At 36.7% G+C, this 22,869-nt stretch overlaps 2 protein-coding genes across 3 annotated transcripts in view; both read left to right on the top strand.

Annotated features, from left to right (window-relative positions):
- The window catches only part of INTS7 (integrator complex subunit 7), an 88,211-nt gene that overhangs the window by 60,263 nt on the left and 5,079 nt on the right, over nucleotides 1-22,869 (top strand). For both annotated transcript variants that reach the window (XM_082399752.1, XM_082399753.1), the window contains 5 exons: nucleotides 4,406-4,600; nucleotides 5,166-5,269; nucleotides 6,314-6,382; nucleotides 15,990-16,122; nucleotides 21,606-21,704. In XM_082399752.1, coding sequence (XP_082255878.1) covers nucleotides 4,406-4,600; nucleotides 5,166-5,269; nucleotides 6,314-6,382; nucleotides 15,990-16,122; nucleotides 21,606-21,704 — 600 coding nt within the window. The remainder of the gene's footprint in view (nucleotides 1-4,405; nucleotides 4,601-5,165; nucleotides 5,270-6,313; nucleotides 6,383-15,989; nucleotides 16,123-21,605; nucleotides 21,705-22,869) is intronic.
- RD3 (RD3 regulator of GUCY2D) overlaps nucleotides 6,389-22,869 on the top strand; it is a 411,139-nt gene continuing 394,658 nt past the window's right edge. The window contains exon 1 of the mRNA XM_082400739.1: nucleotides 6,389-12,185. The gene's annotated coding sequence lies outside the window, so the exon portion shown is untranslated. The remainder of the gene's footprint in view (nucleotides 12,186-22,869) is intronic.

Genomic DNA, 22,869 nt, shown 5'->3' with positions numbered 1-22,869 from the left:
GACCTAGTTGCTCCACGGCATGTGGGATCCTCCCAAACCAGGGTCCGAACCCATGTCCCCTGCACTGGCAGGCAGATTCTCAAGCACTGTGCCACCAGGGAAGCCCCTCTGCCCATTTTTTAATTGGATTATTTGTTGTTGTTGTTTTACTATTGACTTGTATGAGTTTTTAAATGTATTTTAGATATTAACCCCTTACTAGATACATGATTTGCAAATATTTTCTCCCATTCATTAGGTTGCCTTTTCATTTTGGATGTTCTAGATACCAATCTTTTGTAGGTTATATGAGTTGCAAATATTATCTTCTGATTTGTGGCTTTTTATCACTTTAAGAAATGTTTTCCCTTCAGGTCACTACCTTTACCTTTCTCTGTAGAAGTCACTTTTGATTTCTGAAACTATAGATTAGTCTTGCCTTGTTTTTCATTATTATTTAAGGAATCATGCAGTATTATGCTTTTGATTCTAGCTTCTTTGCTCAGCTTTATATTTGTGTGATGCATTCATGCTTTTTGTTGCATATTGCACTAGTTTGTTCATTTTCATTTCATTGTGATATTCTTTTGGATAACTGTTATAACAATCTCTTTATCCATTTTATTTTTGAGAAACATTTGAGTTATTTCCAGGTTGGGGCTATTTAGAATAATTTGACTATGAACTTTCTTACACACATCTTTTGGTATAGGTGTGCATATCTTCTGGATGGTAGTTCTGTGCCATAGGATACACTTAAGTTCAGCTTTAATAAATACTACCAAAAAGTTGCCTATGGTGGTTTCCAGTTTATACTACTATCAGTATAAATGCCTTTTGGGGTTCATAGTACTTCTGGGATATAAGGCTTGATGACTTTGATCAGTTATGGAACATTTGGCCATTATCTCTTCAGCCAATGCTTCTGTCCCTTTCTTCATCATTTAGGACGTAGTGCACCCATGATAATTCTTTTTACCATGACTCATATATCTCTTATATTCTCTTCCTCATTTTCCACCTTTTTATCTCTCCATACTTTATTTTCTTCTGACCTATCTTCCATTTCCGTAATTCTCACTTACGTTGTGTCTAATCAGCATGTCAAACTCATTCATTAAGTTCTTAATTTCATTTATTGTGTTTTTCCAGTTCCAGAATTTCCATTTGGTTATTTTATATTCTGTAGTTCTTCTCCAGGATTCTCTATCTTGTCATTTAAGTTCTTTAACATATTGATTGTAATTATCTTGAAATTCATATATGATAGTCTGTTATCTGGATCTGTTGTGGTTTGTGTCTTTGACCTTTTTTCCCCCTTTCGGTTTGAGGAATTTTGTCTTTGTTGTATACTCAGTTATTTTTTTAGTTAGTTTTGGACAGTGTGTGTGAAAAATTACAATGATTATGTCATTCTTGCTTTTGGCAGGCAGTTAGGCTAAGGGCAGGTTACCTGAATCCAGCCAAGGATTGAACTGATTCAGAGCTAAGCTTCAGTCCTTGGAAGAGCCAGTATATTTTTGGTTCTCCTAACTCCTAGGGTATAGCCCTTTGAAGTTACAGCCAAAAGCCGGAAGTGTTTTCCACAGCCCTCTTAGTCTTATGAGACTGCTGAAAGCTCCGCTCAGCTTCTCAGACTCCCAGGAGCAGCTTTCAAATTAGCAAATATCACCAGATGTCAGTCTTATCTTCTTGGATTGCCCATCTCTCCATGATTTTGGCTCCTTGTTGCCTTAGTAGCTCTTCAGTGCTTTTAGATAGATGTTCATAATATTTTACTCAGTTTTCCATTTGTTCTTAGCAGGAGGTCTGGTTTTAAACAATTTAGTCTACCATTGCTTTAAGCTTGGCTTATTCTTTCAAAAACTGAGCTTATGTTAAGTGAAATAATCCAGTTACAAGAAGACAAATATTATATGATTCCACTTAAATGAAAGTGGTCAGATTCATAAAAACAGAAAGTAGGGTGGTGGTTACTAGGGGCTTAAAGTCCATTGTTTGCGCTGTGGTTTACTCTTGGTTGTCACATGTTCTTTACCACAATATATATAAATATTTTTAACTGAGTTTATCAAGTAGCTTTCCTTTCAGCCACATTGGTTTTTTTAGCTGCTCCATATAGAAAACAGAATATGTACCACAAGTCAGAAATTCAGTGAAGTAGCATTATATGTGTGTTTAACACAGATTTACCTCTGTATGTTTAGACTTTTAAAAAATCAAGAAAGAAAAAACAAGAATGAGGGAAAGTAGCTATTTAAATAATGGGGACACAAAATAGCAGTTTAAATAGTGGGCACAGTTCTTCTCAATTAGCTTGTACGCCGGGGCTCTGAGTTTGCTGTTCCTTCACCTATGTTAAGTTTACTGGAAGTAGTTCCTTCTTGAGGAATTTTCAGGGATAATTTTGACTATATACAATTTTTGCTTTACCTGCTGACCTTAGAACCCACTTCTGTTTTAAGCTTTAGACCCCATGTAAAGAAAAGTAAATAATATCCCTTTTATTTCTCATTGGCATTGTTCATAGCGCTATAGTCTAAATTTTATTTTTATATGTTTTCTGTCTCTCATGGATGATGTTACCTTTTTAAAGTCTTTGATTGACCTTTATCACACGTTTATCTTTTCTCTGTTCTTTTTGAACATGCATACTATATCTAACATTGTTTTCCTTCAGTATAACATGATGTAAGATGCACAATCACTTTCAAAGTTACCATCTTATATCATCAAATATTTCTTGTTAGTCAGAAATAAATTCAGAGTAGCAGTAAATCTTTTTCATTATAACTACATCTTGCTTCGCTTTCAGTTTCATAATGCATGTTAGGACAATATTGCAAATGTTTTTTTGTCTGGTAAGATGGTTTACACTGTATAACTGTATATATATCATATATACCCACTTGTATCCCTGACCCTTCTAAAGTTATTGACAAGCAGTAAATAAAAAATAGCAAGTAGCAGCTTAAGGGGCAGAGGAAGGGGGAATTTATCTTCCTATAAGAGCAAATCAAATCTCCAAGAAATTAAAAACAATTGAAATAGTCTCTTTAATATCCCTAATCTGTGCTGTTTCATGATTAGAACAAAACATCCCAAAAGTTTGAAAACCACAGAATTCAATATATTGATTACAGTTATTACCTCTAGCTTACATAATTTTATATAGCTGTAACTTTGCAATTTGAGAGGGATACTAGAGCAAGTGTATGTTCTTATAAAGGATACAGGAAGTGGCGAACTATTTCCTAGAGTAAAATATGAATTCCACCAAATAATAAAACTATCATTTGACACTTAAAACTAGAGAGAACTACACTAAGGTCAATACTTGGTCAGATGGATAATATTGTAACTTATTCTAGAACCTCAAGTCACACACCAGGCTCTCCTGCTAAAAGAATAGTGTGAAATACTATCTAAGAACGGCATCGGCATGTTTTAAGCGAGTCATGCTGGGAAGAAAGTTAATTTCATTACGCCTCCATTTATTGTTAAGTTAGCATATTTTTAGTACGCCTTTTGTTGAAAGCACCATGCTAGGTTCTCCACTAGGATAGCTGATAAATAGTTAAACGTTGTCTTAGTTCTCTGCCCACGCTGGCTTAACTTACATTCTTTGCTCCCTTTACCTAGCTAATGCTACTTTTTGCTATTCAAGACTTATCCCTGACACCCCTCCATTCTCACTGAAACTTACTTGTGTGTTATAACCTATTCCTTGGTGGCCTCTCTGTGCATTCTCAAGTGTCTAATGAGACATTCTTTTTAAAATTAATCTGGGCTAGTTATGGAAGAAAGCAGCCATGAGGCAAAATGCTTTTTTGTTTGTTTGTTTGTTTTTGTTATTGTTGTTGAAACTGCCTTTTTACTGCATTTAAAATATAATCCAGAACCTTGCCTGTGGTCTGAAGGCCCCACATGGTCTGGCTGGCTCTTTCCTCACCTCTGCCAGCAGCATACTTTTTTAACAGTGATGGTCTAACAATATACTTCTCCTGCCCTCACCTTTCTTTTCTCCCCCTCCCAACTTTAAAAAATTCTGTTTAATGATTCCAGCATGCGTATTTCAGGTTAGAAAGGTAGGAAGGTGATAAGGGGATCTGGGGGGAATGGTAATGTCTGTGAAGCATCCCTCATATGATATCTTACAGATGACGGTCTAGCTAACCCATGTCTTGTGGGGTCTTTGCAAGTGTAGGAAGTAAGGAACCTGAGTGTTGATGGAACATAGTTTTTCAGAGTTGATGCTAATGACAATAAGTTTTTCTTTCTAATATTACATCCTCCCCTAATAATGTAGGTGTTTATCCATCATTAGAACTACTGCTCTTTTGCAGACTCTGACAAATCCTTTGTCCTTCAGCATCTTCCTTTTATGCTTACTTTGTCTTAAATATAGCTTGTTTTTATTCCCCAGGCTGCCAGTACACCACTGAATCCTTTAAGTTTTCAGTGTGAATTTGTAAAGCTCAGGATTGACCTTCTCCAAGCCTTCTCTCAACTTATCTGTACTTGTAGTAGCCTCAAGACAAGCCCGCCACCTGCAATTGCCACAACAATTGCCATGACCTTAGGGAACGACCTCCAGCGGTGCGGTCGCATCTCCAATCAGGTATGTCTTAACTTTATTTTCAGTGCAGTTTTTATTTACACTTTAGAGGTTTTTGAGGTTAGTTGTGAGATGAAAAATTCTGAAACTTAAAAATCAGCGGTTTGACTCAGAGGCAACATCAAATACTTCTAAACTCATCTGTGTTGCAAAAAACAGGCCTGAAGTCTTATTAAAATGACAGAGTGATTGATGATATCTCACTAGATGCTACATATTTATATAAAGAGAAAGGACATACATTTTAAAGAAACTTTGGGATGTTTATAACCATATTATTTTAGTGAAACTTTGAAGAAGCTAAAAATGCAATGTTTTTTGTTTCTATACATCATGTGTAAATTGTAATCTTGTACACATTTGTAGTTTCATTTGCCATCTTTGTTAATTTTCTTTAATAGGGTTTATAAAAATGAATGAATTGAAAATGAAAAAGAGTTGAAATATTTTTTCTTTTTTTTTTATTGTTTGAGGATTGTTTTCTTATGTTTTGGCTTTTGTGTTGTTTATACAATAATGATAGCATATTTGTTTATTTATCATAATTGATATTTTTCCTTCTTTATAGATGAAACTGTCCATGGAAGAATTCCGAAGCCTTGCTTCCCGATATGGGGATCTTTATCAGGCATCTTTTGATGCTGATTCCGCAACTTTGAGGAATGTAGAACTGTATCCTAAACTTGCCCAATATTTCCTGTTCTTTGGAAGTATTCTTTTAAATGTAGAGTAAATATTTCAGATACGCTTAACTAAAATATACATATACATTAGATAAGCCTACAGATTTACCATAAATAATAATTTCTCTTTTGAAACCTAGTATGAGCAGTATAATTTTACTTTTTTACTTCAACCAGGCTTTTTAAAAAGTGGTGACTCAGTGGTGGTCTTTTTCCACCTCTGGGAAGAGCATCCAAAACCCAGGTCCAAACAGTGTTGAATACTTTGTGCTCACTTGAGCTACAATGGACAGCACAAAATATTTTTCCACCAGAGAGCCATTTTCTGTCTTGCTTCACCTATCTTTTCTTCACAGCTAACAACCCTAGTTCCCATCACCTTTATTAATGATATATTCAATCGTTTCAGTCATCACTTATGTTCCCTAAGCCCCCATTAAGTTCTCCGTATTTTCTTATTAGCAGCCTCAGATCCTTTTTGAAAGGAGGGAAGAGATAAATTGCTTTTAAGTTGCAGGACCTATAAATCAGTAATTCCTGGCATTTTGATTTAGTGATTGAAAACCTGATGAATACTATGGACCCTCTCCCCTAAAAAATGCATATATGCACATACCCCCCAAAATTTGCATACCGTTTCAGGAGAGTTAACAGATCCCTTGAGCCCCAGCCTAGGAACCTCCAGGGTAACCACTCTACAGACCCTTATTGTGGTGGTTGTTTTAAACTTTCATCAGTGAAACCCCTATATCCAAGATAGATAAAAAAGTTTCTGTGATTGAATCACGAAGCCTGTTGCGTGGTTCCTCCTTCCAACATTAACCTCTGAAGTACTCTTCCTGGAACTATCACAGACAACATATATCCCTTAAAAAGAAAAAAATAGAGCCACAGACTATTTGAGTCAATAACATGTGGTTACCTTCACTGAGAATATGATTTTCATCTTGCCTTGTTTAATATTCATATAATACAAAGTCTATAGTACATTTCTCTATTATCATATATAATGTATAACCTTAACATAATGCAGACAGCAGCAGAGCTGTTTACTGATATCTCACGCAATAGAAGCCCTGATTTTGGATCCAGAATCAGCAAGGTATTTAAATAGTTTATATTACAGAACACTTTCAAATATGTTATCTTACCTAATCATCACAACATTGTTTTGGAAGAGGTTTTGTAGAGGAAGAAACAAAGAGGAAGAACTTCTCTAGCATTTGCCTAAGGTCATATAGCTAGTGACAAACCTAGATTTTCTGTCTCCATTGTTTACTTACCTCCTGTGTCCTGTTTTCTAAATAACTAGGAAGAAGTTCTTTGAATTTGAACATTTTCTTCTGGTATATTATAACTAAATTTCGCTGTAAAAAATTGAGTTAATAGTATAATTAAGCTTGAACTTGAAATTTTTATTCTTTGGTTTCCCAAACAAAAAGATATTCCTCTTCTTGCTTTATTAAAATTCTTCTCCATTCTCTAATTAACTGATTAATTGTTCAAAATATTTTTATTGAAGAATGGTCCATTATTTTTTCCCACTATAGTATTCTGTTTTGGAACATGCATTTTCAACTGTATAATATATTTCCAATCTAGTAAGGCCTGTGATTCCAAGATCAGCTTCCTCAAAGAGAATATAATCAACAGAGCATTTTAAATTTCTCTATCCTAAAGCATTGACTCACCATTTTTTTCCAAGGCAGTACCAAAATCCTTGCCTTCTGTTTTAAAGTGCTATCTACTCTCAGACTAGGCCACTTGGCTATTTTTTTTTCCACTCGTCTGATTCATTTTAATATTTCGATGACATACTAATTTTTACTTATTTTTCCATTTATCCTTCTTTGATCTATGTTCATTTTCCCCTTTGTTTTGTTTTTTTAAGCTTCTCCCTTTAAAATTTCAAAATGTTCTCTAACCTCCATATTTTTCAGTTTTTGCCAGTTAATTGATACTTCCAGGCTCATGCCATTTCTGATCATGCCGTACTCATTTTACCTCATAGCACACAAATGTCATTGTACTGTTGGTTGACATAAGAGAAATTAGTATTTTTCTTGATTGATTTTTTAACACATATTGTCAGCAGGGATGGGGTGAAGGGAGTTATCTAGTCAGCTCTCAAATCCTACTCTCACTGTCACCCTCTCCACTTCCTACCACCTTTCTTCACTCTTCTCCATCCGTTTTATCCCCTAAACCCACTCCCCTAGCCTTTGCCCTTCCTAGCAATGAAAAATTGGAAAAGAAAGATTGTACCTTGAAGGAGAGCTCTTTGGGTTTCAGTCATACTGGTGTAAAACTGCAAAGAGTAGATTCCTTCTGAAACTTCTCTTCTTGATACTATATATTTTGTGCCTTTCATATAAAGAAGGACCTGCTGCTAAAAAGAGCCTCAAGAGAGTGAAGCATGACATTGATAAAATTCGCTATAGTTTTTACAAAAATCTGTGTATATCTTTCATAGCCTAGAAGGTTTTTGGGGAGAAGAGACCTTGTCTTATCCAACTTCTAGCTAGCTTCTCTAGCAGCTAACATTGTGCTTGAGCCAGTATCAGTAAGTGTGGGATAGGATGGGGTTTATGTTTATAATTATAAATGTTATTATCTAGCTCATACCAACCTTTTAGGATTATTAAGAAAAAATATTTTGAGATGCTTGTCCGTTACATTTTTCTATTCTAGCTTTGCACTTAACCTTTATTTTTACTGCCTAAAATATAATGGAATGGCTCTGGTCATGAAGCCATTCAAGTATGGGACTTTTCCTTCTATTGTAAACAACTAGAAACCTGGATAAAATATGCAAGTTTAAATATAAGTTTAACTGTTTTCAGACATTGGCCAATAGGCAGCCCAGGAATGTAATCCCTCAGGGAAGGGACACAAATAAGGTAAACTTTACATTAGTCCTTGCTTTCCTCTGCCTGGAGGCACTTTTTAGACTGCCTTTCAGGGAGGAGTAACCAAAGTAAAACATGGTAGTCTTGCTTAGTTGAAGAGCTAGATATCAGGGTTCAGAGAACAAAGGAAGCTAGAATTTGCAGGCCAAGTACAGGGGTGGAGGAAGCTTTCCAGAGGAAGAGTGCTATGAATCTTTGGCTGAATGCTAAGCTGTACATATATAAGGTGAAATACCACAAGGCCAGGCAAAAAACAGCTACTAGGGAGGGAATAATTACCAGGAAGCTGTAAACTGAACAATTTCCAGAGCTTATGCAGAGCTGAGAAATGTTTGAGTTCCAACCGGCCAAACTGTAGAGACCTAGTTGAACACTCAAGGCATTCAGAAGAGACACCAGAAGGGTCACACCACCTTAGTAATCAAGCTAAACTAGCCCTAAAGTGAAGACTAGTCTAGACCTGTCCTAACAAAACTTAAGTGATCCTTCACAGAATCAGGATTATGACAAGTAATGGCTGTCCACCAAAACAAAATCTTAACATTCTTTGAAGACAACAAAATCCAAAAACTCAAAGGTATAAGGTCCACAATTTTAGCATCCAATCAAAAATTACTAGTCATGAGAAGAAGCTGGAAGATGTGACAAATAACCAAGAGAAAATTCAGCCAATTAGAAAAAAGACTCACAAATGACAGATGATGGAATTAACAGACTTGGACTTTAAAATAGTATTTTAGTACTATTAGTATTTTCAAAATTTTAAAGGTAGAAGATAATGAACAAATTTAAAGGTGTAAAAAGAAAATGGAACTTCTAGAGCATAAGAATGAAATATCTTGATTTTGCTTTTATTTTTGAAAGATAGTTTTGATGAATATAGAATTCAAGGTTGATTAGGTTGGGTTTAACAGTAGGTTAAATACGGCAAAAGAAAAGATTAGTGAACTTAAAGACATAGCAATAGAAATTGTCTGATTTGGACAGTGAAAGAAAAAAGACTGAAAAACTGAACAAAGTTAAAATTGCCAGTGAGACAGTGTCATTTGTACTACTATACATGTAACTGGAAATCTTAGAAGGAGGGGAACAAGGGACAGAAAAATATTTTAAGTGGCTAAAAAATGTTCATGTTTAATTAAAAATATAAACCCACAAATCCAAGAAGCTTAACGAACCCAGAGTGGCATAAACATAAAGAAAATCACAAGGCACACATTATAATCAAATTGCTGAAAACTGGTGATAAGAAAAATATAAAGCAGCCAAAGAAAAAAGACTATGTAGAAGGGAATAAAAATAAGAATTTTTTACTAATTCTTATCAGAAATAATGCAAGCCAGAAGACATGTGAAGCAACATCTTTAAAGTCCTGAAAGAAAAAAAAAAGTTAACCTAGTATTCTATATTCAGTAAAAATACCCTTGAATAATTAAGACTAAATAAAGACATTTTCAGACAAAATCTGAGAAAATTTGTTACCAGCAGACCTAGACCTGTACTATAAGAAATGTTAAAGGAAGTTCTTCAGGCTGAAGAAAAATTATTTGAGATGTAAATTCAGATCTACAAAGAAGAACACTAGGAATGGTAAATATGTGAGTAAATAAAAAAGACTTTCCTCATTTTTTATTTTTTTTAAAAAATATTGCCCATTTAGAAAAAAATAACTGCATTTGGGAGTTTATGACACATAGAAGTAAAATGTGTGATGTGAGACAAATGATGGGGGTGGGGGTTGGAATTAATACAGTAGTAAGATTCTTACATTTTACATCAAGTATATATTATTTGAAGATAACTTGTGGTAATGGAGGATGAATAAACTCTAGAGCAACCACTAGAAAATAAATAAGCCAATAGAGGAGGTAAAATGGAATACTTTAAAAAAAACCTCAGTTAATCCAAAAGAAGGCAGGGGAAGAGAGGAAAAAAAAAACAGTGAACAGATGAAAAAAGTAGAAAACAAATCACAAAATGGTAGATTTATACCCAGTCATACCAGTTATTACAATAAATGTAGATAGTCTTACTCTAAGTAAAGACATTATCAGACAGATAAAAAAGCAAAACCCAACTATAAGCTTACCACAAGTAACCCATTTATTATTTATTTATTTATTTATATCTCATCTTAATTCATAGGTTTATTATGAGGTTTTGTGGGCTGCTTTTTTTATTTTTTTTAATATCTTTATTGGAGCATAATTGTTTTACAATGTTGTGTTAGTTTCTGCTGTTTAAAAAAGTGAATCAGCCATATGTATACATATATCCCCATATCCCCTTCCTCTTGTGTCTCCCTCCCACCCTCCCTATCCCACCCCTCTAGGTGGTCACAAAGCACCGAGCTGATCTCCCTGTGCTATGCAGCTGCTTCCCACTAGCTATCTGTTTTATATTTGGTAGTGTATATATGTCAATGCTACTCTCTTACTTTGTCCAAGCTTACCTTTCCTTCTCCCCGTGTCCTCAAGTCCATTCCCTTTGTCTGCATCTTTATTCCTGTCCTGCCCCTAGGTTCATCAGAACCGTTTTTTTTTTTAGATTCCATATATATGTGTTAGCATACGGTATTTGTTTTTCTCTTTCTGACTTATTTCACTCTGTATGACAGACTCTAGGTCCATCCACCTCACTACAAATAACTCAATTTCATTTCTTTTTATGGCTGAGTAATATTCCATTGTATATATGTGCCACACCTTCTTTATCCATTCATCTGTCGATGGGCATTTAGGTTGCTTCCATGTCCTGGCTATTGTAAATAGTGCTGCAATGAACATTGTAGTACATGTCTCTTTTTGAATTATGGTTTTCTCAGGGTATATGCCCAGTAGTGGGATTGCTGTGTCATATGGTAGTTCTATTTTTAGTTTTTTAGGAACCTCCATGTTGTTCTCCATAGTGGCTATATCAATTTACATTCCCACTGACAGTGCAAGAGGGTTCCCTTTTCTCCCTACCATCTCCAGCATTTATTGTTTGTAGATTTTTTGATGATGGCCATTCTGACTGGAGTGAGGTGATACCTCCTTGTGGGTTTTTTTTTTTAAATATTAATCATCTGCTTTTTATTATTATTTTTTTAATTTATACAGCAGGTTCTTATTAGTCATCAGTTTTATACACATCAGTGTATACATGTCAATCCCAATCACCCAATTCAGCACACCACCATCCCCACCCCCCCGGGGTTTTCCCCCCTTGGTGTCCATACGTTTGTTCTCCATATCTGTGTCTCAACTTCTGCCCTGCAAACCGGTTCATCTGTACCATTTTTCTAGGTTCCACATACATGCGTTAATATACAATATTTGTTTTTCTCTTTCTGACTTACTTCACTCTGTGTGACAGTCTCTAGATCCATCCATGTCTCAACAAATGACTCAATTTCGTTCCTTTTTATGGTTGAGTAATATTCCATTGTATATATGTACCACAACTTCTTTATCCATTCGTCTGTCGACAGGCATTTAGGTTGCTTCCATGACCTGGCTATTGTAAATAGTGCTGCAATGAACACTGGGGTGCATGTGTCTTTTTGAATTATGATTTTCTCTGGGTATATGTCCAGTAGTCCTCCTGTGGTTTTGATTTGCATTTCTCTAATGATTAGTGATGTTGAGCATCCTTTCATGTGTTTATTGGCAGTCTGTGTATCTTCTTTGGAGAATTGTCTGTTTAGGTCTTCTGCCCATTTTTGGATTGGATTGTTTGTTTTTTTGATATTGAGCTGCATGAGCTGCTTGTATATTTTGGAGATTAATTCTTTGTCAGTTGCTTCATTTGCAAATATTTTCTCCCATTCTGAGGGTTGTCTTTTTTGTCTAGTTTATGGTTTCCTTTGCTGTGCAAAAGCTTTTAAGTTTCATTAGGTCCCATTTGTTTATTTTTGTTTTTATTTCCATTACTCTAGGGGGTAGGTCATAAAGGACCTTGCTGTGATTTATGTCATAGAGTGTTCTGCCTATATTTTCCTCTAAGAGTTTTATAGTGTCTGGCCTTACATTTAGGTCTTTAATCCATTTTGAGTTTATTTTTGTGTATGGTGTTAGGAAGTGTTCTAATTTCATTCTTTTACATGTAGCTGTCCAGTTTTCCCAGCACCACTTATTGAAGAGGCTGTCTTTTCTCCATTGTATATTCCTGTCTCCTTTATCAAAGATAAGGTGACCATATGTGTGAACCCACTTTAAATACAAAGATACAAATATATTAAAAGTAAACAAAAGGATGGAAAAGGAACCCTAAAAGCTGGCGTGATAGTATCATACAAAGTGGACTTATGGACAAAGACTTGATAAAGAGCTACATTTTACCATAATAGGGGTCAATTCATCAAGAAGACATAATTCTAAACATTTATATACTTAGTGACAGATCTTCCAAATATTCAAAGCAAAAACTGACAACTGAAAGGAGAAATAAATCCACAATTATGGTTGGAGTTTTCAACACTCCCCTCTGAATAATTGCTAGAACAACTTGCGGAAGATTTCTTAGGATATAGAGGACTTGAATAACTTGACCTAATTGACCTGTATGCCCTACCAACAGCAGCATATGCATTCTTTCCAAGCGCATTTGGAAAATTTACCAAAGTAAACCATATGCTGGGCTACAAAACAAGTCTTAGTAAATGTAAAAGCATTGAAACTACGTAGAATATGTTATCTGATAGAATTAAATTAGAATATGATCTCTGGAAAATCCCTAAATGTTTAGGAATTAAACAAGACTTCTAAACATTCCAATTGGTCAAAAAATCACAAGGGAAATTAGAAAGTAAGTTAAACTGAATGAAAATGAGAACATGACATATCAAAACTTGTGTGATGCAGTTAAAACAGAGCTTAGAGGGAAATTTATAGCTTTAAATGCATACATACACACACAAAAGAAAGTTTAAAAGTAATAACATTAGTTTCTATCATATTAAAGCAAGAAAAAGAGGAAATTAGACTCAAAGTAATTAGAGGCAAAGAAATAGTAAAGATGAGCATGCTAATCAGTGAATTATAAATAAACAGTAGAGAAAGTCAAAGAAACCAAAAGCTGGCTCTTTGAAAAGATCAATAAAGTTGATAAAACTAGCTATTCTGAACAAGGAAATAAAAGAACACAAATTACCAATATTAGAAATGAAATAAGAGTACCATCACAAATCCCATAGATATTAAAAGCATATTAAAGGAATAATAACTTTGTGCCAAAAAATGTGATAGTTTAGGTGAACAGGAAAAATTCAAGTATTCTACATAGACTTAAAAATCTTTAACAAAACATGTACAAATTGAACCTAACAAAACTCTAAAGGATAATACATTAAAACCAAGTAGGGTTTATTCCGGAAATTCTAGGTTTGATGTTAGAAAACCAATCAGTGTAATTCACCATATTGTAAAATAAAGGAAAAGAACTAAAGTGGAGGACTTGCTAAAGATTTCAAGACTTAGTATAAAGCTCCAGTAATTAAGACAATGTGATATTGGCTTGAGGGTAGAACGGAGAGACCAAAATAGATACATAGGAGTATTACTTGATTTTTGACAAAGATGACAATCTGTTTTTTCAACAGATTGTGCTGGAACACGCTGTATGGGGGGAAAGAATCTTGACCTTACCTCACACCATACATAAAAATTAATTCCAAGTGTATCACAGATCAAACTGTAAAAGATAAAATTCCAAACTTTCTAGAATACTACTTTGGAGAAAATCTTCATGACCTTGAGATCAGCAAGGATTTTTTCAGGACACAAAATTTTACTGTACAGAAAAATTCGTTTAATTGGATTTAAAAATTTAAACTTCTGCTCTTTGAAAGATGCCATTAAGAAAATGAAAAGATAGGTTGTAGGGTGAAATATTCTCAAACATATTCTGTCAGAATATTAAGAAAACCATACAACTCAAGACAACCCAATTTTTAAGAATTGACAAGAGATTTGAACAGACACTTCAAAAAAGAAGATATGTTAATTCCAATAAGCACATGAAAAGATGCTTAACATCATTAGGTATCAGAAAAATACAAATTAAAATCACAGTGAGATACAACTAACACCCACTAGAATAGCTAAAGTTAAAAAGCCCTTTAATACCAAGTATTAGGTGTGGAAGAGCTTGAATCCATACATTTTGGGGACTGAAAAATGATTCAGCCACTTTGGAAAACTGTTTGGCAGTTGCCATATGACCACCAGTTCTATTTCTACTTACTTAAGAGAAATGAAAACATATTTCCACAGAGACCTGTACACAGATTTTCTTAGCAGCTTTATTTGTAACAACAAAAACTGGAAAGAGCCAAATGTCTCAACAGGTGAGTGGGTAGATAAATTGTAGTATGTTCATACAGTGGAATATTACTCAGCAATATAGATGGATGACCTGTTGAAATATGCAAAACACATTAATGACTCAAAAATGTGCTGTAAAGGAAACCAGACACAAAATATTACATATAGTATGATTGTTTATATCCAATATTAGGAAACTCTCATTTACAGTGATAGAAAGCTAATCTGGTTGCTGGGGGCCACAAGTAGGGATTGACTAGGAAGGGTGCATTTTTGCGATTTTGTAACTTATATCTCAATAAAGTTTATTAAAAATAAATAAAGGAATACTCCTTTTGTAGAAGGTGGAACAGTATATTCTGATTTTATACCCTTTTATTAGCAGGACACTTTGTCAAAGACTTTTAAATCTTTATGCTTTATTGTGTGGTATAGTTTAAAGTCTATCACTAAATGAGGTTCACTTCTTGTCTTAATAGAACTTAAGATATAGTACAGAGTAGGGAACAAAGCTTTAGAGCCAGGCAGATACACATGTACATACAGCTAGGAGTGAGTATGAACAGAGACATGTTCTTTCGTCTCCCTGAGCCACGTATGCATAAACTATAGGTAAGTAATAATGCCTGTCTCTTAGAGTGGTTGTAATGGTTAAATGAAAACCTATGTAAAGTACCCAGCTGAAGTACCTTGCACATAGTAAGCATTTAAAGGATAATAAGGGAATAATAAGAATAGTGTTAACCCAACATAGTTAAGTTACCTATATTGCATTTTCCAATAGCTCTCTTGAAGTTTAGTTAGAATGCAGGAGTTTGCCACCTTTTCCCATTTAGAAATACTTTCAGAAATGTCTTTGGGTTTGAGGCAGTAGAAGAAAAAGAAATCTAGGTAGAACTTTTTCCAGCATGCTCTATATGCTAGTTCTCTGCTGAACATTCTTGTGCATTTCACCTGCTTGCTTTAGATTCATGCCATTTCTCCAGTTATGAATGCCCTCCAAACTTTCCATCTCTTCAGATCTTATCCATGCTACTTGCATAGTGATTTGTCCAAGACCTATCTCTTCTGTGGCATTCCTCAGCTCCCTCTATATTCTGATTACTTGCATATCTTTACTGGTTATTTGGCACTTGTCTGCTGACTTTATTGATAGTTTACCTTTTCAAATGTCTTATGTCTCTTTCACCTCATGGCAGGGACAAGGTTTAATTAAACATTTTTATACTAGCTAACAACCAAAGTGATTAAGACTTGTATAATTTGAAGTCAGGTCTGGATTTGAATTCTAGCTTGTCGCTTACTAGTTGTGTGACTGAAGGCGAATTACTTAACGTCTCCAAGCCTCAGTTTTCTCATCTGTGAAATGGAAATAACAGTGCCTACTTCATTATTTTAAAGGTTAAATGAGAGTGTGTGGAAAATACCTGACACATTTTGACATTAAATTAGTTACTATTTTGGTTGATTGATTGATATTAATTTTTGACTTCAGTTTCCAGGAATATGGATCTACAGGAGCAGCCCATGCTGATAGTGAATATGAGAGAAGAATGATGTCTGTATATAATCATGTCTTGGAGGAGGTGGAATCACTCAGTCGGAAATATACCCCTGTTTCTTATATGGCAAGTCACATTTGTTTTATTGAGTATTATTATGTGGAAGTGAGTTTTTATCTGTCTCTGGCACTTACTGTGTGTGACTTCAACACATTAACCTCTCTGTGACTGTTTCCTCTGTGCCTGTTTTTTATCAGGGTTAGTACAGTGCCTACATCATAGTATTGTTGTGAGGATGAAATGAGATAATCCATGAAAGCACTTGGCACATCTGTAGCTGCTACATAGTCACACTAACATGTCAAATCTGCTCTACCAGAATGCAGATAAAACTTTTTTTTTCCTTTTTTAACAATTTAACTAAAGTTGCAATTGTTCTCAACCTTGGCTACACATTAGAATCACTTTGGAAGCTATTTTTAAAAAAACATCAATATCCAGGCCCCACCCCAGGCCAGTTATCTTTGAATCTCTGCGAGGCCCAGACATTAGTATTTTTAAAAGCTCCCAGGTGATTCTGTCATCCCACCAGGGTTGAAAACTATTGGCCAATTAAAATAGAAGGAACTGGGCTTATTTTCTGACTATCAGTAAATCAGTTCCTGCCAGGTGATGCTACTGCTGTCCTTTAATACTCATGTCCACTTAGCCTACTGAATCTGCTGCCTTTGGCACTGTTGAACACCTGCTGTTTATCCCCTGACTTCCCAGTCACAGGACACACTGACACTCTCACCCAGATTTCCTCCTCCCTGTCTGGCCATTCTCCAGTGTTGTATTGAGCTCAGGTTCCTATAACAAAATAGACATAGTGGCTTAAACAACAGACATTTCTCACAATTCTAGAGGCTGGGAAGTCCAGACTCAGGGTGCCAACCAATTTGTTTCATGGTGAGGGGTCTCTCGCTGGCTTGCCAGCTGCTGCTTTCTCACTGTGTCCTCACGTGTTGGAGAGAGGGGGGGCTCTCTTCTCTCCTTCTCTTCTTATAAGGGCACTGATCCCATCACAGGGGCCCCACCCTCATGTCCTCATCTAAACTTAATGACCTCCCAAAGGCCCACCCCCAAATATCAACACATTGGGAGTTAGGGCTTCAACATGTGAATTTAGAGACGACAGCACATTCAGTCCATAGCACTGTCTTTGAACTTTACACCTTGGAGAGTTTCTCTTGCCCTGCCTACACATTGGATACTGGTATTTCCTGTAGCTCTCTTCTGCCTCCTGCTGTTCTCATTCTGAACTCACCATTTATCAGGTGTTCTAGAAGAAATTGACAGGATGTGTCATTAAAAAGTTAAATTAGATTTTAAGGTTAGATACTTTGCTCTGCACACTGCTTTCCACATAAGATTGTCAATACATATTTGCTGAATTGAAATGACACAGGTAGCTGTTTGATACTGAGATTGGTTGCTAAGGAAGATTGTAAAGATTATCTTTGTAGGAAGTAGACATATTTATGTGAGACATTGATTAAATTATTTACATGTATTTCCTCTAAGCTCCACCCTAGGAAATTAAATAGATGCCAGATAGTACCTTGAGTTTGACAGAGTTCAATCCACTGCATCTAATGGAAAGAATGGGAATTTTCTGCCCAGTAGGTACGCAATACAGAGAAAAGAGCCCTAGGGTCAAATTCTACCTCTGCCACTCAGCAGGCGTGATTTTAGACAAATTTCTAAAACCCTTTTCTATGATATGGAAAAATATCTACCTCATAGGGTTTTTGTGAAGTTTAAATGGAATAATGCCTAATGCCTGGCACAGTGCCTGGCCTGGCATATAAGGAGTAGTTAATAAATGTTGATTCCCTTTTCCCCCTTTCCAAATTGTATTTTATAGATTTGATACTTTCTGAACCCAAAATTCAGTTTAACAAGTATTTATGGAATCCTGTGAATGGAAAAATGACAAAGAGGCTCTTCCCTCAAGTTGTCCATAGTCTGATAAGAAAGATTTTGTAAACAAATACAATATAATATATGTGCAGTAATAGAGGTCTGCACAAAGTAGAGTTGTAGCACAAAAGAGGAAGTAATTCATGTCAAAGGATAGGGGAATTGGGGTGAGGGTGAACATCAGAGAGAAGAGGTATTTGCATATGAGTTTTTCAGGCAGATAAGGAGGTGTAGAGAATTTCAGGCAGAGAACAGCATGTTCAAAAGTAGAGGCATGAGGACTTCCCTGGTGGCACAGTGGTTAAGAATCCACCTGCCAAAGCAGGGGACATGGGTTCGAGCCCTGGTCCAGGAAGGTCCCACATGCTGCGGAGCAACTAAGCCCGTGCGCCATAGCTACTGGGCCTGCGCTCTAGAGCCCGCGAGCTACAACTACTGAGCCTACGTTCCACAACTATTGAAGCCCGCAAACCTAGAGCCCGTGCTCCGCAACAAGAGAAGCCACCTCAATGAGAAGCCCAAGTACCGCAACGAAGAGTAGCCCCCGCTCGCCGCAACTAGGGAAAGCCCTCGCGCAGCAACGAAGATCCAACGCAGCCATGAAGATCCAATGCAGTCATAAATAAATAAATAAATTTATTTTTTAAAAAAAGCTGAGGCATGAAATAACATGATGTCTTCTGGGAACAGTGTGTTATTGCTGCAGCATAATGTGCAGGCTCAGGACTAGAGAGTTCGGTGGAGGCCAGATGACAAAAGGCTTTGAACACAGTCTTGAGTTTGGACTTTATCCCATAGACAGTGGGGGCACTCTTTAGGAATTTTAAATGGGTGTGGGAGAGAAGTGGGTAAGCTAAGATTGTACACTATTGTTATGTGGAAACAGAACAGGTAATGGCCTGGAGGGCGTGAAATTAAAGGAAAGAAGAGTGGTTACAAGACTATCGCAGTAATCCAACATAGGGGCCAAATTGATAAAGTGGGAGCAAGAATGAGAAGAACAGATACATAAGAAAGATTATTTAGGTGTAATACTTTCAAGGCTTGGTTTTGGGTTTTTGTTTGTTTTTTGTTTTCTTTAAATTAGATGTGAGAGGATGGAGACATGACCTCTGGGTTTCCAGCTTAGGTGACCAGGTGCACAAATGGTTGATCCTTGACTGAGACTGAATACAGAGGGATAGCGGAAGAAGGTGGTTTCATTTTTAAACGTGTTAAACATTGGCAGTTAGATAACAGGTTTGGTGTCAGAAGGAGGCAGGCTGGGATGCATGTAAAGCTTGAGGTGTCACGAGCATACAGCTTCTTAAAGTCCTGGGAGTGAAGCAAACCGCCTGTGAAGAACAAGTGGACTGAGAAGACAAAAGGACTAAGGAGAGCGTCAACACCGAAGGAACAAACAAAGGAAGAGAATCTTAGGAAAGAAGGTGGAGAAGGGAAGAATCAGAAGGGAGGGCAGGGGCCGTTAAGTGGAATTTCATGGAAGAAGAGCATTATCAGGTGCCACAGAAGTGTCAAAAAACACAAAGGCTGAAAAGTATTCGGTTTGGCAACGAAGGGAGCGTTCGTGATGGCGATAGTCCTCTTATCGGTTTACTAATCATGATATGTGATTTCACATCTCCAGACTGGTACTTTGTAGCTACTTTATTTATTTATTTTTGGCTGTGTTGGGTCTTCGGTTCGTGCGAGGGCTTTCTCTAGTTGCGGCAAGCGGGGGCCACTCTTCATCGCGGTGCGCGGGCCTTTCACTATCGCGGCCCCTCCCGCTGCGGGGCACAGGCTCCAGACGCGCAGGCTCAGTAGTTGTGGCTCACGGGCCCAGCTGCTCCGTGGCATGTGGGATCTTCCCAGACCAGGGCTCGAACCCGTGTCCCCTGCATTAGCAGGCAGATTCTCAACCACTGTGCCACCAGGGAAGCCCAGACTGGTACTTTGATAATAATCTGCAACTAACATACGTGTCGAAGTGTGCCCAAGGGGCTAGTGGCCTCAGAGGCAGTCCTGCTTTCCCAGTGGGGAATTACAAAATCTGCATCTATTTTAAAAGGGAAAATGGTACCTTTTTGCCCGGGAACAGCCTGAGGTCACTTGTGGTCCTCTAAGTCCGTCCTTTAAAGATGTTTCTCTCCTTAAATACTGTTGTGGCATCAAATGTTCCACCACAAGTAGGATGTCCGTGCAAACGCGTCTCAGATCCCTTGTTGCAAGAAGATGAATAGTGCTGTTTTAGCAGTTAAACCTGAGTAGACGCAGTGTCTCTAAATCCGTGTTGTGGTTATCTCAAGTAATAGACCTGGCATTTATATTAGTAGTCTGTCAGGCACAGAATGTTCAATAATCTGAAACCAATGAGGAATGGATTCTTCTGGCTTTTAGCCTTAATGCCCTACTTTTTAAAAATGTTTACAGCAGAGGCACTAGGTGATACCCTGCTTGGAAGCAGGAACTTAAAAGGACGGACAGCACTGTATAGTGGAATAGTTTTCAGCCTGTGGTATTTTGGGGGCCACTGAGAGAGGAGTAGACTGAGGAGGGGATGGTAGACCAAGCAGGAATGGTTCTGGGTCACCCAAAGTTACAGGTGTTCCGGTACTGTAATTTTTTTTTTCTGTTAAGTTTGCAAATCATTGGTGAGATAAAACAAAATCACTGAGTGACCTAGTCTGGTGACCTAGGTTCCAGTCCCAGCTTGTTCCATTAGCTGTCTGGGTGACCTGTGTCATCAGCAAAATTGAGGGTTAGACTGGGTGATCTTTAAAATATCTTTGATGGTATCACAGGTGTATACTTATCTCCAAACTCATTAAGTAGTATACATTAAGTATGTACAGCTTTTTGCATGTCAGTGGTACCTCAAGAAAGTAGTTGAAAATAAACAAATAAATAAATAAAATCTTTGAATTCTTAAATTCTGGTCCTATGACCCCTTTCACTAAGACTCAAAAGATTCGTTAGAGTAGTTCTTTTCCTCTGCAGTTAAGCTGGGATTTTCAAAACTCAGTTAAATTTGTGAAATAGATTTTAGAAAGGTGTTATATTTAAGTTTCAGCGATCTATAGAGTTGGACTATATGGTAATCTGTAATCTGAATTCCAGTAAGTTTCCACCGTTTCTCACTTGCTGGAGACTCCTGGCCACGTGGACAGGGAGGCCACCTGGTAGAGACGGGATGAAGAATGAGGCAGTTCCAAGACAAGGTTCCACGGGGATTTGGACTCGAGCCTCAGATGTCAATATTTTGCTCTCATTTTTTACCGCATACATGTTCTTTATCATATTTTGTCACGTGGTAGTTACTTTATATTTTAGTATCTAAAATAACTATATATGTCTAGTAGCTCTAAGCTCCATAGAAACGCAAACTTTGCACATTGCTTGGTCTTGAGGAGTGTGGGTTTTCTCTGTCATTTTTTATTGAATATATTTCAGAATAAAGTAAAAATCTGTAATTGTCCTCCTTGACATGAGTGATTTGACAAATGAATGCAGTTCCTGAGTGTTATGTCTCTTAACCTGATTGGTGTGTACTTTTGTAGTAATCTTATGAGCGTTTGTAGTTTTTACACTTCTTCCTGAAAGTAACTATTTGTTGATGAAATTTGGAAATTTATTTTCCTTTGATTTTTCTTTCTTTTCCCCAGCATACAGCATGCCTCTGCAATGCCATCATTTCTTTGCTGAAAGTTCCTCTTTCATTTCAGAGATATTTTTTCCAGAAACTGCAGTCTACCAGCATCAAGGTAATATAGGAAGAACACTCAGGTTTAATATAGTTTAATACCTTCTTCTGAAGATTATAGGGGGCATAGCTCTGCTTCAGGATCTTACCTTTGGTTTGGACAGAACTTACACTCTTCAGTTGTAAGCCTTTCCTCCCTTCATCAAGTGATTTGGGAGTTAAACCCTCTCCTCTCCTTTCTTTCCTGATAGTGCCATATGCAGTGTGACAGGCATTTGGGTACCTCGAGCTCTGTCCCTGTCCTCAAGAATGAGTTGAGTGCTGTTCATCATAGTAGCCCACAAGGATCTTGCGCTGAGTCCATGTCTGATCAAACTGTTTAAACCCAACTTAGAATGAATCAGGTCCAGTAAAACATCACCAGCCCTATCTGCAAAGCACTTTTGTCTTCAAATAACAAATTTTGAGGAGCTGGGCAATGAGTAGAGTCAGTATTTTAAAATATTTAAGCCACTCAAAATTCAAAAGCTATTTTGATTCAAAGAATGAAATTGTTGGGAAAGGGGGGAAATTGTCATTTGTAAGAGATTCCCTAGATTATCCCTATCAGTAAATGTCTTCAGTGCAGTTTTGCATCTATTTGAATGTTTTTGATTACAAATAATAGAGCATTCCATTTCAAAATGACCTGAATAACAAGGAAAATTGATTATGTAGATAAGAAGTCCTAAGGTAAGATGTCTCCAGGGTTCAGTGACTCAACGACATTACCAGAAAGACCCAATTTCTTCCGTATTTTTATTTAAGCAAGATTTGAGCTTTCTTTAATTAAAGGGTATTTAGGATTCTTAATATGTTTTTAAAGAAAAACTGAGAGGTTAAAAATGTCATTTGGTTTATTTGTGGGAATTGACTTTTATACCATGCTGACTTGATAGCGTATGTAATCCTAGAATTCTAGATTCATTTACATTTGAATTTAGTTTATTTAAAATTACCTAAGACCATAGAGACAGCAGCTGGACATGAAAATTTATATAGTGCATTTCCATACTGGAGTTGGTTCATTGTCAAAGAAATGCCCCACCTCAGAAATTGGGAGAACAGTACCCTTGCTATTCTCTAATCCTCTGTTCCCCTCAAACAGAACTGGGGCTGGGGGTTAAAAAAAAAACAAAACAGTGGTATTTAAAAGGAGACATTAGGGATAAGGAACCCTTGACTTT

This window comes from Balaenoptera borealis (genome assembly GCF_965194805.1).
Source record: "Balaenoptera borealis genome assembly, chromosome: 1".
Taxonomy (NCBI): domain Eukaryota; kingdom Metazoa; phylum Chordata; class Mammalia; order Artiodactyla; family Balaenopteridae; genus Balaenoptera; species Balaenoptera borealis.
This window is presented reverse-complemented; position numbering and strand designations above follow the sequence as displayed.